General features: G+C 48.1%; 1 protein-coding gene across 2 annotated transcripts in view; it reads left to right on the top strand.

Annotated features, from left to right (window-relative positions):
- The window catches only part of Ryr1 (ryanodine receptor 1), a 103,444-nt gene that overhangs the window by 15,554 nt on the left and 71,910 nt on the right, over nucleotides 1–15,980 (top strand). For both annotated transcript variants that reach the window (XM_090322103.1, XM_090322104.1), the window contains exons 14-28: nucleotides 110–245; nucleotides 327–422; nucleotides 503–621; nucleotides 1,674–1,807; nucleotides 2,121–2,362; nucleotides 2,827–3,019; nucleotides 5,491–5,707; nucleotides 8,272–8,376; nucleotides 8,822–8,925; nucleotides 9,741–9,824; nucleotides 10,505–10,812; nucleotides 11,013–11,215; nucleotides 12,473–12,647; nucleotides 12,795–13,003; nucleotides 15,202–15,596. In XM_090322103.1, coding sequence (XP_090178229.1) covers nucleotides 110–245; nucleotides 327–422; nucleotides 503–621; nucleotides 1,674–1,807; nucleotides 2,121–2,362; nucleotides 2,827–3,019; nucleotides 5,491–5,707; nucleotides 8,272–8,376; nucleotides 8,822–8,925; nucleotides 9,741–9,824; nucleotides 10,505–10,812; nucleotides 11,013–11,215; nucleotides 12,473–12,647; nucleotides 12,795–13,003; nucleotides 15,202–15,596 — 2,720 coding nt within the window. The remainder of the gene's footprint in view (nucleotides 1–109; nucleotides 246–326; nucleotides 423–502; nucleotides 622–1,673; nucleotides 1,808–2,120; nucleotides 2,363–2,826; nucleotides 3,020–5,490; nucleotides 5,708–8,271; nucleotides 8,377–8,821; nucleotides 8,926–9,740; nucleotides 9,825–10,504; nucleotides 10,813–11,012; nucleotides 11,216–12,472; nucleotides 12,648–12,794; nucleotides 13,004–15,201; nucleotides 15,597–15,980) is intronic.

The raw sequence follows: 15,980 nt of genomic DNA, 5'->3' as shown, positions 1-15,980 counted from the left end.
ACCCAGTCACTAATCGTTGGGGAGATTTTCCTAGCAAATTTAAGAAAGACAAGAAAGGGAGGGCTGGGACTTAGCTGGTGACCGCTTTGTTTCCTCCATCCGCATCCAGGGCATGCTCTCCCTGGTCCTGAACTGTATTGACCGCCTGAATGTCTACACTACGGCGGCCCACTTTGCTGAATTTGCAGGGGAGGAGGCGGCTGAGTCCTGGAAAGAGATTGTGAACCTGCTGTATGAGCTCCTGGGTAAGGAGGTTCAGTCCTAACTCCCCTAACAGCACCTCCGATGCGTAGTCCTACACAGTCCGATGCCTTTGTCACCCACAGCCTCTTTGATCCGTGGCAATCGTACCAACTGTGCCCTCTTCTCCACCAACTTGGACTGGCTGGTCAGCAAGCTAGATCGGCTGGAGGCTTCATCTGGTAGGGGAAGCCAGGACATCGGGAAAGGGGTCAGGAAAAAGAAAATCATACAATCTCAACTTCTCTCTGGCTCCCGACAGGGATCCTGGAGGTGTTGTACTGCGTCCTCATCGAAAGTCCTGAAGTCCTGAACATTATCCAAGAGAACCACATCAAGTCCATCATCTCTCTTCTAGACAAGCATGGGAGAAACCACAAGGTCTGTCGTTCCCTTCTGACCTCTGACCTCTGACCTCTGACCTCTCCTCGTGGCCCCATCAATTCTACCCTCATGCACCTTCATCTCAACTCTAGAGTCTCATGCTTGTGGGTCTTAAATGGATTATGGGGCACAGAGATGATTTTGAAAAGTCTTTCAGAAATGGATCCAAAATCTCAGCCTTAGCCAGGTGCGGTGGCTCATGCCTGTAATCCTAGCTACTCAGGAGGTTGAGATCTAAGGATCACAATTCAAAGCCAGCCTGGGCATTAAAGTCTGTGAGCCTCATCTCCAGTTAACCACCAGAAAACTGGAAGTGGTGCTGTGGTTCAATGGTTAGGGGGATATCCTTGAGTTGAAGAGCTCAGAGGCAGCACCCAGGCCCAGAGTTCAAGCCCCAAAACCGACCAAAAAAAAAATTCAGCTTTTAGGCCACTGTATATATGCTCCACCATTTGCTACAGGCCCTAGCAAGTCCTACTGAATGATTTCTAACCACTCCACACATTTGTATCCTCCTTTTGGATCCAAAAATCTCATTTCGATTCCCATTGGTCACTGACCCTTTCACTGGACCCTTTAACCTGTCCCTTTTCTTATATTGCTGATACCTTACCTCAAACTATGTGACTCCCTCAGTCTCTCACTTGACCCTCTTCTATGATCACTAATCATTTCCAGTCATCCCTTACCTTTGTTCATACTATTTCCCCTCAGGTCAAAGTTTCCATATTGTGAGGCTGGGAGTTTGGCCTAGTGGTAGAGTGCTTGCCTAGTGTGCATGAAGACCTGGGTTCGATTCCTCAGTACCACATACATAGAAAAAAGCTGAAAGTGGTGCTGTGGCTCAAGTGGTAGAGCTCTAGCCTTGAGAAAAGTCCAAGGACAGTGCTCAGGCCCTGAGTTCAAGCCCCATGACTGGCAAAAAAACAAAAAAAATTCCCTATTGTGTCCAGATGCATCATCCTTGCCTTCTGGCTTCCTATGCTGTGTCTCCTATAGCCCAGTACTCTGTTGTCTCACCCTCCTTGACCTCTGACTTCGACCTCCAGGTCCTGGATGTACTGTGTTCTCTGTGTGTGTGCAATGGCGTGGCTGTGCGCTCCAACCAAGATCTCATTACGGAGAACTTGCTCCCTGGCCGTGAGCTTCTGTTGCAGACAGATCTGATCAACTATGTCACCAGGTGTGGCTTCTAACCCCAATGCTGATATCTACACTGATCTCAAGGCTCAAGAGCCCGTCAACCCTCTCCCTGACTCTCTGATCTGACCTGAGTGTCCTTTCCCTAGCTCCTTTCCCAGGGTGTCTGACTTGTTCCAGTTTACCCCTAGACCCCTACTATTCTCTTTTTCAGACTCCATTTCTTTCTTCCTCTTTCTGTGCTTTTTCCTTTTTGTTTTTGTTCCCCTTCTCTCCCGTCTGTCCGTCTCCCTCCTTTTAAATGCTTTTCTCTTTCTCTTTCCCTCCTAACAACATGATTCTCTTCTCTCCCACAGTATCCGCCCTAACATCTTTGTGGGCCGAGCAGAGGGTTCCACACAGTATGGCAAATGGTACTTTGAGGTGATGGTGGATGAGGTGGTTCCATTCCTAACAGCACAGGCCACGCACCTGCGGGTGGGCTGGGCCCTCACTGAGGGCTACAGCCCCTACCCTGGGGGTGGCGAGGGCTGGGGCGGCAATGGAGTCGGTGATGACCTCTATTCCTATGGCTTTGATGGACTGCATCTCTGGACAGGTACTTGGGCCCTCCCAGGGGATTCCTCAACCCTGACCTTTGACTCCCAGAAAGTTACCAAGACTCTGATCTCACACCCTGGGGTTTGGGGGGCGGGGATTCTGACCCCTAGAAGAGGCAAATTTTTGTCCCCTTACTTCTCAAGCCCCTAGAATTCCATCCACCTTCCCTGTTTCCTCAGAACTTCCAAAATGTTGATTCCCGAAGAGGTATGACCTCTGATTCTAGAACTTTGGCCCTTGAGCTTTGAATCCTGATAGCCTAAACTCTATGTCTTTAATCTCTGATCCACAGCTCCCAGGAATGTAACCTTGGGAGAACCCCTCCTTAACCTCTGCCCTCTAATTTTAGAGCTATAGAAACATCTATGAAAATATTTCTCAAGTGTTCTTTTCAAGTATACTTTGCCTGTTGTCTCTTGATACCATTGGTTTCGTGGGACGTCTGACCTCTGGTTGGTTTAGGTCATGTGGCACGCCCAGTGACTTCTCCAGGACAACACCTTCTGGGCCCTGAGGATGTGGTCAGCTGCTGCCTGGATCTTAGTGTACCATCCATATCCTTCCGCATCAACGGCTGTCCTGTGCAAGGTGTCTTTGAGGCCTTCAACCTTGATGGGCTCTTCTTCCCTGTTGTCAGCTTCTCAGCGGGTGTCAAGTGAGGACTTACCCCTGTCCCATTCTCTGTCCTAGGCCTGGGGGCTGACAGCTTCTCTGACCACTCGATAGCCTCTTAGGAGGCCAGAAGAGAACAGTTCCTCAGGACATGAATGTCTCAGTGGCCTCTTCATGATCCCAATGTCCTCATGTTCTTCCCAATCCCATGTCCTACCAATGACCTTCAAATGACTCTAGGATACTACAGTCACCTTGTAATGACCCCAGATTTTGCATGTCCCTATGGCTCTAAACCTAGGATTCTCAGTGACTCTCCCAGTGACTCCATCCTTTCCCAATGAGCTCGTAATGATGTCAGAGTTTCCCAGCGATAGTCCAGTCAGCTCAGATTTGCTCAGAACCCCAGTTAATCCAAAGACTTCTCAAGGACTCAACCTTCTTCCCACTTACCTAAGCTGGACATCCTCGTTGTGACCCAATTATAATAGAATCTAAGACTTGCTTCTTGGTTTCTCCAAAATGTTTTAACATTCCCTGAGACTTCGTTGACCTGGGGTCTCCAGAGGACTTTCCAAGATGGGAATTCTTCACTAATAAGTACAGATCCAGGGACCGGGAGTTTGGCCTAGTGGTAGAGTGCTTGCCTAGCATGCACGAAGACCCAGGTTTGATTCCTCAGTACCACACACATAGAAAAAGCCGGAAATGGTGCTGTGGCTCAAGTGGTAGAGCTCTGACTTTGAGAAAGCCCAAGGACAGTGCTCATGCCCTGAGCTGAAGCCCAGGACTGGCAAAAAAAAAAAAAAAAAGTACAGATCCAGTGTGTGTGTGTGTGTGTGTGTGTGTGTGTGTGTGTGTGTGTGTGTGTGTGTGTGTGTGTGTGTGTGCATGCATCTGCTAGTGCTGGGGCTCAAATCAAGGACCTAAGTGCTGTCCTAAGCCTTTCTACTAAATATTGGAGCTTACCACTTGAACTACAACTCCACCTCTTCTTCTTTTTTTTTTTTTTGTTAGCCACAGCACCACTTACAGTTTTCTGGTAAATTGGAGATAAGAGTCTCATGGACTTTGTGCCTAGGCTGGCTTTGAACTGTGATCTTTAGCTCTCAACCTTCTGAGTAGCTAGGATTACAGGCCTAAGTCACCTCACCTGGCTACAACTCCACTTCTGAGTTAAAAAATTTTGTCCTGGTGAAGTGGTGCTGTGGCTCAGGTGGTAGAGCACTAGCCTTGAGCTAAAGAGCTCAGGGACAGTGCCCAGGGCCAGAGTTCAAGCCCCACAACCGCCAAAAACAAAAAAAATTATCAGGAGCTTGGAGCCTGGCCTAGTGGTAGCATGCTTGCCTAGCATGCACCAAGTCCTGGGTTCAATTCTCTGGAACCACATACACAGGAAAAGCTGGAAGTGGTGCTGTGGCTCAAGTGGTAGAGTGCTAGCCTTGAGCAAAAAGTGTCCAGGAGGAACAGTGCCCAAGCCCTGAGTTCAAGCCTCAGGACTGAAAAAAAAATTGTTGTTGTCATTAATTGGAGATAGGAGTCTCACAGACTTCCCTGCCAGGACCAGCCTCCAGCTTTGATCCTCAGATCTTAGCCTCCTGAATAACTAGGATTAAGGTATAGCCATGAATGCCTATCGAGACCCTCTAATTCGTAACTCCCTATTGACAGCATGACTTTTCTTCTGGATTGTCCATTGACATTCTCTGTGCTCTTTCTTTCTTTTCTTTTCTTTTTGTTTTCTGCCAGTCCTGAGCTTGAACTCAGGGTCTGAACACTGTCCTTGGGCTTTCTCATGGCTAGAGCTCTACCACTGAACCACAGCACCACTTCTGGATTTTTCTTTTTCTCTTCTTTTGTTGGTCATGGGACTTGAACTCTGGGCCTGGTTATTGTCCCTGAGCTCTTCAGCTGAAGGTTACTGCCCTATCCCTTGAGCCACAGTGCTACTTCTGGTTTTCTGGTAGTTAATTGGAGTTAAGAGTCTCACTGACCTTTTACTTTTTAATTTTTAATGCCCGGGTTCGCTTCGAACCACGATCCTCAGATCTACCTCCTGAGTAGCTAGGATTACAGGTGTGAGCCACTGTTCCCAGCTAACTTCTGGCTTTTTCTTTCTTTCTTTCTTTCTTCTTTTTCTTTTTTTTTTTTTTGCCAGTCCTGGACCTTGAACTCAGGGCCTGAGCACTGTCCTTGGGCATCCTCAAGGCTAGCACTGTACCACTTGAGCCACAGCACCGCTTCTGGCTTTTTACTATATATATGGTACCGAGGAATCAAACCTGGGTCTTCATGCATGCTAGACAAGCACTCTATCATTAGGGCCACACTCCTGGCCCCCTATATTATTTCTTTTACCCCTAGATTTTCCTTTCTGATTTCTAAATGACTTTCATGACCCTAGGCAGACCCATGACCTTCCCAGAATGACTGATCCTAGAATTGCTCTGTGTCCCCACTAACTGCAGATGCTCCTCTGTATCCGGCACCATAACCCTCTTTCTCTTCTTTCAGAGTGCGGTTTCTCCTTGGTGGCCGCCATGGGGAATTTAAATTTCTCCCCCCTCCTGGATATGCCCCATGCCACGAGGCTGTGCTACCTCGAGAGCGACTCCATCTTGAACCCATCAAGGAGTATCGACGGGAAGGACCCCGGGGACCCCACCTGGTGGGCCCCAGTCGCTGCCTCTCACACACTGACTTTGTGCCTTGTCCTGTGGATACTGTCCAGGTACTGCCTGCCCTGCCAGGGTATTCTGATGAGGTATTGCTCTTTTAGATGCCAAAGAGGCAGAGAATTGAGATGGAAGCTGAGAATCTCAATGTGTAACACAGATGGAAAGGGCTGGGGTTGTAGCTTAGTGCTAGAGTGCTTGCCTAGCATGCATGAAGCCCTAGGTTCGATTCTCTAGTACTACATCAATAGAAAAAGCTGAAAGTAGCATTGTGGCTCAAGTGGTAGTGCTAGCCTTGAGAAAAAAACCCCAAAAATCAGATGGAGAATCTAAGGCAGTATCAGAGGTGGTAAAGAACTCTCTCAAGACAGACTTCCAGTTTCAGGGACTCTGATGTAGGGCCTCGTTAAAAAAAAAAAGGATGTGCAGCTGGGCAGGGTGGTACAGGCCTATAATCTAATCTACTCAGGAAGTAGATTTTTTTTCTTTTTCTTTTTTTGTAAGTTGTCCGATTTTGGATTCTGGACCTGGGCCTTGTCCCTGAGCTCTTCAACTTAAGGATACTGCCTTACTTTTGGGCCTGGGCATTGTCCCTGAGTTCTTCATCTCAATGCTACCACCCTACCCCTTGAGCACTAGTGCCATTTCCAGTTTTCCAGTGGTTAATTGGAGAGAAAAGTCTCATGGTCTTTAGTGCCCAGGCTGGCTTTGAACTGTGATCCTCAGATCTTAGCCTCCTGAGTAGCTAGGATTACAGGCATGAACTACCGTGCCAGGCAATTTTTCAAGGTTTAGGCAAAACAAAACAAAACAACAACAACAAAAAAAACAAGAATCCTGCTAAATGAGTAAGTTAGACTTGATGTTTCACATTTATAATTTCAGTTAAAAAATAACTGGCTGGATGTTGGTGGCTTATGCCTATAAGCCTTGCTACTCAAATGGCTGAGACCTGAGGATCTTGGTTTAAAGTTAGCCAGGCAGAAAAGTCACTTTTGAGACTCTTATTTCCAATTAACCACTCAAAAACTAGAAGTGGAGCTGTGGCTCAAAATGGCAGAGCACTAGCTTTGAGCAATCGAGCTCAGGGGCTGCACCTAGGCCCTGAGTTCAAGTCTCACAACTGAAAAAAAAATAACTCAAACAAAAGGGTGCTGGTGGCTCACACCTGTAATCTTAGTTACTCAGGAGACTGAGATCTGAGTATCACGGTTCAAAGCCATCCTGAGCACCAAAGTCCATGAGACTCTTATCTCCAGTTAACCACCAGGAAACCAGAAGTGACACTGTGGCTCAAGTGGTAGAGCATTAGACTTGAACTGAAGAGCTTAGGGACAGTGTCCCGACCCAGAGTTCAAGCCTGTGACCGACAAAAAAAAAAAAAAAAAAAAAAGAAAGAAGGAAGGAAGGAAGAAAAAGGATTGGAAATGTGGCCTTGAGTTTGAGTGTGGAGAGCCTGTTTAGCAAGGAGACCTTGAGTTTAAACCCGAGAGAGAGAGAGAGAGAGAGAGAGAGAGAGAGAGAGAGAGAGAGAGAGAGAGAGAAGAAGAAGAAGAAGAAGGAGGGGGAGGAGGAGGAGGAGGAAGAGGGGAGGAGGAGAAGGAAGAAGAATTAGCTTGTTACTGCCCTTAGTTGAGGAAATTGAAGGCCAGAGAGATAAAGGGACAAGTGCCAATCACTGCTGATTTAAATGCAAGGAGCTGATTCTGCAACCTGTGTTTTTATGTCTCAACCTGAGCCCCTGCTTTCCCTCTGAGCATATCTCCATGAGTAGGGACCACATACTGTGTTGCAGCTGAGAGCTCAGCACAGCCCTGAACAAACAGTGAGCCCTCAATTTATTCCCAGCAGCAAAATGACTTTAGGTCCTCCTGTCAGTTTCCTGCCGGTAGGCTGTCTGCTCTGACTCCTGGAGCTCCCTCCTTCCCTGCTTCAAGCCACCATTATCTCTTGCCTGCAAAGCACTGCCAAACAGCAACATTTATTAGGCACTGAAAGTATACTTGACATTCATCTCGTCTAGGATATTAAATCCTTCGCATAAATATGTTCAGGGACTCTTTATAAAGCAAGTGTCAGGAGTTAATTGATGAACACTGGTGGCTTACACCTGGAAGCCCCACTACTCATGAGACAGATCTGAGGATCAAGGTTCGAAGCCAGCCTTGGCAGGAAAGTCCATGGTACTGTTATTTCCAGTAAACCATCAAAAAGCCAGAAGTGGAATGACAGCCTTGAATAAAAAAAAATCCAAGTGAAAGTGTGAGGCTCTTAGTTGAAGCCCCTGTATGGAGAGAGGAAGGTGGGGGGGGGGAGATAGAGAGGGGGGCGAGGCTTTTGCCTGCTCACTCTGCAGGCAGGCATTTCCCAAGCATCTTTCTGTCTCTGGGCTGGGGACTCATCTCACAGAGCTCCCAGGTCCCAGTTCATGGTGGAGTCACAAAGCCATCCATGAATGATCCTCAATTCTTTGACTCCCCTCAGCATCATCTCAGACTGGAGTCAAGATGAGGGGTGTAGAAAGCCATGGGGTACTGGGGAGTACCTGTCCACAGTTCACTTGTGTTCTGAAGATGGTGGTCTAATTTTAAGGACCTCACAAATATCCCCCTGCCCCTAGATTGTCCTGCCTCCCCATCTGGAGCGCATCCGGGAAAAGCTAGCAGAAAACATCCATGAACTCTGGGCACTGACTCGCATCGAGCAGGGCTGGACCTATGGCCAGGTGAGGAGGTACCCACAGCCTGAGGAGGTGGCCTAGACTCTTGAGTGAAGAGCAAGAATAGTTCATGGGGCCGGGAGTTTGGCCTAGTGGTTAAAGTGCTTGCCTAGCATGCACAAAGACCCAGGTTCGATTCCTCGGTACCACATACATAGAAAAAAGCCGGAAGTGGTGCTGAGGCTCAAGTGGTAGAGCTCTAGCCTTGAGAAAGTCCAAGGACAGTGCTCAGGCCCTGAGCTCAAGCCCAGGACTGGCAAAAAAAAAAAAAAAAGAATAGTTCATAGGCAGGGAAGGTTGGTGGCTGGAACATTGGGGCTGCTGGGAATAAATTGAGGCCCTCAAGCTATCAGTTGTGTAAGTGTCAATGGGAGGTCGGGGGTCTCGGTCTTGGAGCTGGCAGAGGGAAGGGGCACCTAAAGAACTGACCCTAGGGTATTGTCATCTCCAGGTTCGAGATGATAATAAGAGGCTGCACCCATGTCTTGTGGATTTCCACAGCCTGCCAGAACCTGAGAGAAATTACAACCTGCAGATGTCAGGGGAGACGCTCAAGTGAGTGGGGTTCCAGAGGAACAAGCGTCTGGAATGAGGCTTGGTCAGGAGGAGGGCAAGGAGAGGCCGAAAATGAGACAGATACTGACAGACAAAAGGACACCAAAGGGGCTGAAGTTGAAGCTTAATGACAGAGTACTTACCTGATGTATACAAGGGGCCCTGGGTTGGATTCTCCATACAGAAAACAAAACAAGCAAAAAAGACCAAAGGAAAGGAAGGAAAGAGGAGGGGGAGGGCAGGAGAGGAAGGGGAGAGGAATAGTGGGGAAGGGAGTGAGGAAAGAAAGAAAAGAAAGAGAAGAGGGGATTATGAGATAGAAACTGACAGAGGAGAAAGAGAAACAGCAGAGGCATTGATTATCTGCATGTAGTGGCACACACCTGCAGTTCCAGGCATATGAGAGGCTGAAGCAGAAGGATCACTGGAGCCTAGGAGGTCAATTCCTCGGTTCCACATACGTAGCAAAAAGCCAGAAGTGGTGCTGTGGCTCCAGTGGTAGAGCCCTAGCTTTGAGAAAATCCAGGGACAGTGCTCAGGCCCTGAGCCCAAGCCCAGGGCTGGCAAAAAAAAAAAAAAAAAAAAAAAAAGAAAGAAAGGTTGAGACCAAAACAGGAGAAGGTATTATTAATAGAAAAGTAGAGACACACAGGAAAAAGAAGATTCCAGAAAATAGTGGCCATAGGCAAAGAGATGAATAAATGGAAACATAAAAATCAGACTGAGAGAGGGACAAGCTGGGGGGCGGGTAGAGGTGAAGAGACAGAGAAGGGAACTATGAGCTATAATCTTGTGGCCCCACTCCTTCAACCCAGGACTCTGCTGGCTCTGGGCTGCCACGTGGGCATGGCTGATGAGAAGGCAGAGGACAACCTGAAGAAGACAAAACTCCCCAAAACGTGAGCATGGGTGGCTTTGGGCCTTTCTGGGGACTGGGAGTATACTATGAAAGCTGAGAAGGTTGAAGGGCCTTATGAGTAGGTCTTAGGTCAGAGATGAAGAGTATGGGTTAGCGTGAAGGTTGTAGGGTCAGGTGTCCAGGGGTGAAAGATGAGTGTTTAGGATGGGCAGAGTGAGTCTAGGATTCTAGATTAGGATTCTGCCCTGGGAAATTTTCCTTTAGAGACAAAGGGTCATAGCAGAGGGCAAGAACTGAAGAGGATTCTGGAGATATATGGGATTCTGGAATTATAGGTGAGGAATTAGAGGTTGTGAGTCGAAGGTCATGGACTCTAATGCCAGGAGATTTGGAGATTTGGGGTCAGAAGTAAGAAAGCTAGCAGTGAAGCCGGCACCAGTGGCTCATGACTATAATCCTAGTTACTCAGGAGGCTGAGACCTGAGGATTGTTATTCAAAGCCAGTCTGGGCATGAAAGCCCATGAGACTCTCATCTCCATGTAACCACTAAGAAGCCAGAAGTGGAGCTATGGCTCAAGCAGTAGAGCACCACAAAAAAGCTCAAGGACAGTACCCAGTACTGAGAGAGACCTGGGAGTCAGAAGTTAAGGATTTCAAAGTACAGGTCGCTCAGGTAGAGGGGAGGGTCTTGACCCATGTGTACTTAATCACCCCTGCAGGTATATGATGAGCAATGGCTACAAGCCAGCCCCCCTGGACCTGAGCCACGTGCGTCTGACACCAGCACAGACCACACTGGTGGATCGGCTGGCAGAGAATGGACACAATGTGTGGGCAAGAGACCGTGTGGCCCAGGGCTGGAGCTATAGCGCAGTGCAGGACATCCCAGCTCGCAGAAACCCTCGCCTTGTACCCTACCGCCTGCTTGATGAGGCCACCAAGCGCAGTAACCGAGACAGTCTCTGCCAGGCTGTGCGTACCCTGCTGGGCTATGGCTACAACATCGAACCACCTGACCAGGAGCCTAGTAAGTACTTGACTCTGAACATGGATTGACCTTACTCTTTTCTTTTTCAACTGCCATCACTTTAAATGTATCGTTATTTAGTTCTTTCTTACCCATGTCCATGTTAGCCTTAATCTTGACACCTTTAACCCTAGAACAAAACCCCTGGAAGGATCTACTTTCTGTCTGGCCTCTCTAACTCTGCCTGGTTTCACTTATAGGTCAAGCAGAGAATCAGGCTCGTGGAGACAGGACACGCATCTTTCGGGCAGAAAAATCGTATGCAGTACAGAGTGGCCGCTGGTACTTTGAGTTCGAGGCAGTTACCACGGGAGAGATGCGAGTGGGCTGGGCAAGACCTGAGCTGCGACCGGATGTAGAGCTGGGAGCTGATGAGCTGGCCTATGTCTTCAATGGACACAGGGTGGGTGCCTCTGTGGTCTGAACTCTGCCAGGCTTCACACAGGCCCTTCACACAGGCCAGCGTGCTTGTCCATCAATCTCTGCATGTACCATGTAGCTATCCACTCATCTGTCTATATATTCATTTAGTCATCTATCCATCCATCAATCAATCTGTCCATCCAGTTACTCATCTATCTATTCATCCATCTGCCAACTATTGCTTCATCCATCCATCCATCCATCCATCCATCTCCCCATACATCCATCATCAACCCATGGTCCTGTCTAGCCACTTATTTACCCATACATCTACTCATCCATCCATACATACATACATACATCCATCCATCTATCCATCAATTCATCTATTCATCCAGTCTTCCATCTATCCATTTGTCTATGTATACATGTACTCTCATTTTCTTAATTTCCACATTAACTTTCAACTTTCCATCCACCCATTCATTCACCCATCAATTCCTCCATCTACCTATCCAACCATTCATCCACTTACCTACTCAGCCAGCCATCTACACAGTCATTCATCCAGCCAGCCATACAACCACCTCCTCATTCATCTCTTTTCATCTATTCATTCTAGACACTTACATGGGTCTGTATGGAGGGCATTGTGAAAGATTCATTTTCCTTTCCATCCTTTCACTTTTTACTGTCACCAATCCTGTCTGTCACTTTGGCTGACTGTGGGAGCAGCAGACCATTAGAGCAAGGTTGAGACACAGAGATGAATGGACACTGGTGGCTCATGCCTGTAATTCTAACTACCCAGAAGGCTGAGATCTAAAGATCACAATTCAGAGCTAATTGGGGCAGGAAAGTCCATGAGACTGTTACATCCATTAATTACCAAAAAGCCAGAAGTGGAGCTGTGGCTCAAGTGGTAGCCTTGATCAAAAAGCTCAGAGACTGCACCTACGCCCTGATTTCAAGCATCCCCCGCCACATCCCCTCAAGAAAGAGAGAAGAATGTGGAAGGAAATTCAAGGACTATGAATACAAATGTGTAGGAAGAAGTGAGATAATGTGGGTGATCCCTCTTTGTTCCCATGCATCTTGTCTTTGTCTTCATTATTCCCCTCCCCTACTCCTCTTTTGTTGATCTTGGGTTTGAACTCTGGGCCTGGGTGCTGTCCCTAAACTCTTCAGCTCAAGGCTCGCGCTCTACCACTTTGAGCCACAGTGCCACTTCTGCATCTCTCTATTTCTCCATTTCTGTGTGTCTGTGTACCATGTCTTCCCTGGGGTCTCCTCACAGGGCCAGCGCTGGCACTTGGGCAGTGAATCGTTTGGACGTCCCTGGCAGTCAGGCGATGTTGTTGGCTGCATGATTGACCTTACAGAGAACAACATTATCTTTACTCTCAATGGCGAGATCCTCATGTCTGATTCAGGCTCTGAGACGGCCTTTCGGGAGATTGAAATTGGCGAAGGTAATTGCTGATTTTTCCATCATTGCTTAAATCTGCACTTGCAACTTCTGCCTCTCATTCTCCTCTCCCTCTCACTGCATTTCCTCCCTGTGGCTGCCTCTGTCCGGCCCATCTACTCACCTCTGCACATCCATTCTCATCCCTCAGGTTTCCTGCCTGTCTGCAGCCTTGGGCCTGGCCAGGTGGGTCACCTGAATCTGGGCCAGGATGTGAGCTCCCTGCGATTTTTTGCCATCTGTGGCCTCCAGGAAGGGTTTGAGCCATTCGCCATCAACATGCAGCGCCCGGTCACCACTTGGTTCAGCAAAAGCCTTCCACAGTTTGAACCGGTGCCCTTTGAGCATCCCCATTATGAGGTGAGGACTGACTCCCCATGAATGGAGCCCCGCAGCCTGTGCTCTTTCACCTGAAGTCATGTCAGAATCTGTGACTGATGGACAAATTGGTTCCTGTGACAGAATAACTCAGACTAGATGTCACAGGAGGGAGTCTCTTGTCAAGGAACAAAGGCTTAAACAGGGCTTTTAAGAAAGAAGGAAGAGAGAAGGGATAAAAGTCCGATAGAGTTTTCCAACAGGGGATATTGCAAGTATAGTTTGGGGGTAAATTTGCCAGCTGGTGGAGAACACAGAGGTCTGAGTCAGCAATTGGGCCCAAGTCTGCAACTGATGCTTGATGAGGTCAACTCTACTTCTCTTGTATATGGAGTGTCTAGGAAGCTTCTGAGGGGTTTTTTAGAGGGTGGGGAGAATACTAGAACCTCACATTTGCTACACAGATTCTCTACTACTTGAAGCACACCTCTACTCCTTTTATTTACACCTTATAGCTGGGGATGATAGTCCCGAGATGGAGGTCTTGAGAATTCGTTTGCCTTGGCTGACATGGAATCATAATCCTCTTGATGTCAGCCTCCTGAACAGCTAGGGTGCAAGAATGAGCACTGTGCCTCAGCTTTCACTATCTTAGAGAGGATAGTGACTCCAAAAGGCCACAAAAGTCACCCAGAAATCTTGGTTCATTTCTCCATCCAGTCGGTGAGTGCACAGTTGTATCCATTCTGTGAAAACTTTCCACTGTACTTCTTTTTGTTTTTGCCAGTCCTGGCTTGAACTCAGGGCCTGAGCACTGTCCTTGGGCTTTTTCAAAGCTAGAGCTCTACCACTTGAGCCACAGCACCACTTCCGACTTTTTTTCTATGTATGTGGTACTGAGGATCGAACCTGGGTCTTCATGTATGCTAGGTGAGCACTCTACCACTAGACCAAACTCCTGGCCCCATCACTGTACTTCTAATGCGGGTACTTTCCTGAGTGTTACATTTCCATGTATGCCACGGGGAGTCTTTACAAAGTTCTGACCCTTCTAAGCTCTCCTCAGGAGTCCCAGTCAGGCAGTTTCTTTTATTTGTTCACTTATGTTTTCCTGGCACACAGTAGGTGTTCCCAAAACATTTGTGGGATGGACTGCTAGATGGATAACCTGGACTGGAGTAAAGGCCTGCGTAAGGTTAGGTTTTCAAAGTCCCCCAAGTGATTCTAGAATGTGACTGGATTATCACTATGCAAGGTACCCAGCAAAGGTTGACAGAGGGGCTGATAACACCCCCATGGCCCACCTGTGTGCCCTGCTAGGGACTTCAACTCCAAAAGAAGGCTGAACTGCGTGTCAGTGTTTGTGGCTCACACTTGTAATCCTAGATAATCCCTGAGGTCTAGAGGGTCTCCTCTCCAATTCAGCCAGGGCAGAAAAGTCTTCAAGACTCCATCTCCAGTTAACTAGCAAAAGATCAAGCTGGAATCTGGGTGTGAGTAATCCTAGCTACTCAGGAGGCTGAGATCTGAGGATCTCGGTTCAAAGCCAAGCCCCGGCATTAAAGAGAGACTCTTATCTCCAATTAGTCACTAGAAAACCGGAAGTGGGGCTGTGGATCCAAGGGCAGAGCAACAGCCTTGAGCTGAAGAGCTCAGGGAAAATGCCCAGATGCAGAGTTCAAGCCCCATAACTGACCAAAAAAAAAAAAAAGATCAAGCTCGGAGCTGGAGATGTGGCTCAATGAGTAGAGTACCAGCCATGAGCAAGCACAAGGCTCTGAGTTCAAACCGCACTATTGGTGAGAGACAGGGAGGAAGATAGGGAAGAAGAGTGAGAGAGAAAGGTAGGTAGGTAGGTAGGTAGGTAGGTAGGTAGGTAGGTAGGTAAGTAGATAGATCAATCGATAGATAGATAGACAGATAAATAGATGTGAAGTATCTTTGATGAATTTTTTTGCTCAAGCCTAATGCTCTAACACTTTGAGCCACAGCTCTACTTCCAGTTTTCTGGTGATTAATTGGAGAAAAAGTTTCATGGACTTTCCTGCCTGGGCTGGGTTCAAACCATGATCATCAGATCTCAGCCTCCTGAGTAGCTAGGATGGCAAGTCTAAGCCACCAGTGCTCAGCTTGGCTAATTTGTGCCCAGGTATAAGAATGACTCCTGGTGTCAGAATGGCTCCATGTGTAACCAGGTTTAGAACCAGTGGCCCAACTCAGTGCTTTCTGTCCCTCTACAGGTATCCCGTATGGATGGCACTGTGGATACACCCCCCTGCCTACGACTGACCCACCGTACCTGGGGCTCCCAGAACAGTCTGGTGGAAATGCTTTTTCTCCGGCTGAGTCTTCCAGTCCAGTTCTACCAGCATTTCCGTTGCACAGCGGGGGCCACTCCTCTGGCACCCCCTGGCCTACAGCCTCCCGCTGAAGATGAGGCCAGAGCAGCAGAACCTGACCCTGACTATGAAAACCTGCGCCGTTCAGCTGGGGGCTGGGGCGAAGCTGAGGGTGGCAAGGAAGGAGCTGCTAAGGAGGGAGTACCAGGGGGCACTCCTCAGCCAGGGGCAGAGGTCCAGCCTGCAAGGGCAGAGAATGAAAAGGATGCCACCACAGAGAAGAACAAGAAAAGAGGGTGAGTCAAGGGTGTGATCAGCATGAGGTTTTAAGATCTGTTTGGGGGACTCCCAGTTATGCAACCTTCATCATTTGAGCTGGGCACTGGTGGCTCACACCTGTCTTCCTGTCTATTCAGGAGGCTGAGATCTGAGGATCACCATTCAAAATCAGCCCAGGCTAGTGCACTACCCCTAGAGCAACTGCGCCATTTCCAGCTTTTTTCTGAGTAGTTTATTGGGGATAAGAATCTCACAGACTTTTCAGTCCCGGCTGGCTTTGAATGGTGATCCTCAGATCTCAGCCTCCTGAATAGACAGGAAGACAGGTGTGAGCCACCAGTGCCTGGCTCAAAAGAATCTTAAGTCCATTTAACCCGAGGAGGGAAAAAAAAGCTAGCAGT

Source organism: Megascapheus bottae, chromosome 31 (assembly GCF_031878675.1).
Source record: "Megascapheus bottae isolate mThoBot1 chromosome 31, mThoBot2.hap1, whole genome shotgun sequence".
Classification (NCBI taxonomy): domain Eukaryota; kingdom Metazoa; phylum Chordata; class Mammalia; order Rodentia; family Geomyidae; genus Megascapheus; species Megascapheus bottae.
Note: the sequence above shows the minus strand (reverse complement) of the source record. Positions and strands in the feature narration are given on the sequence as shown.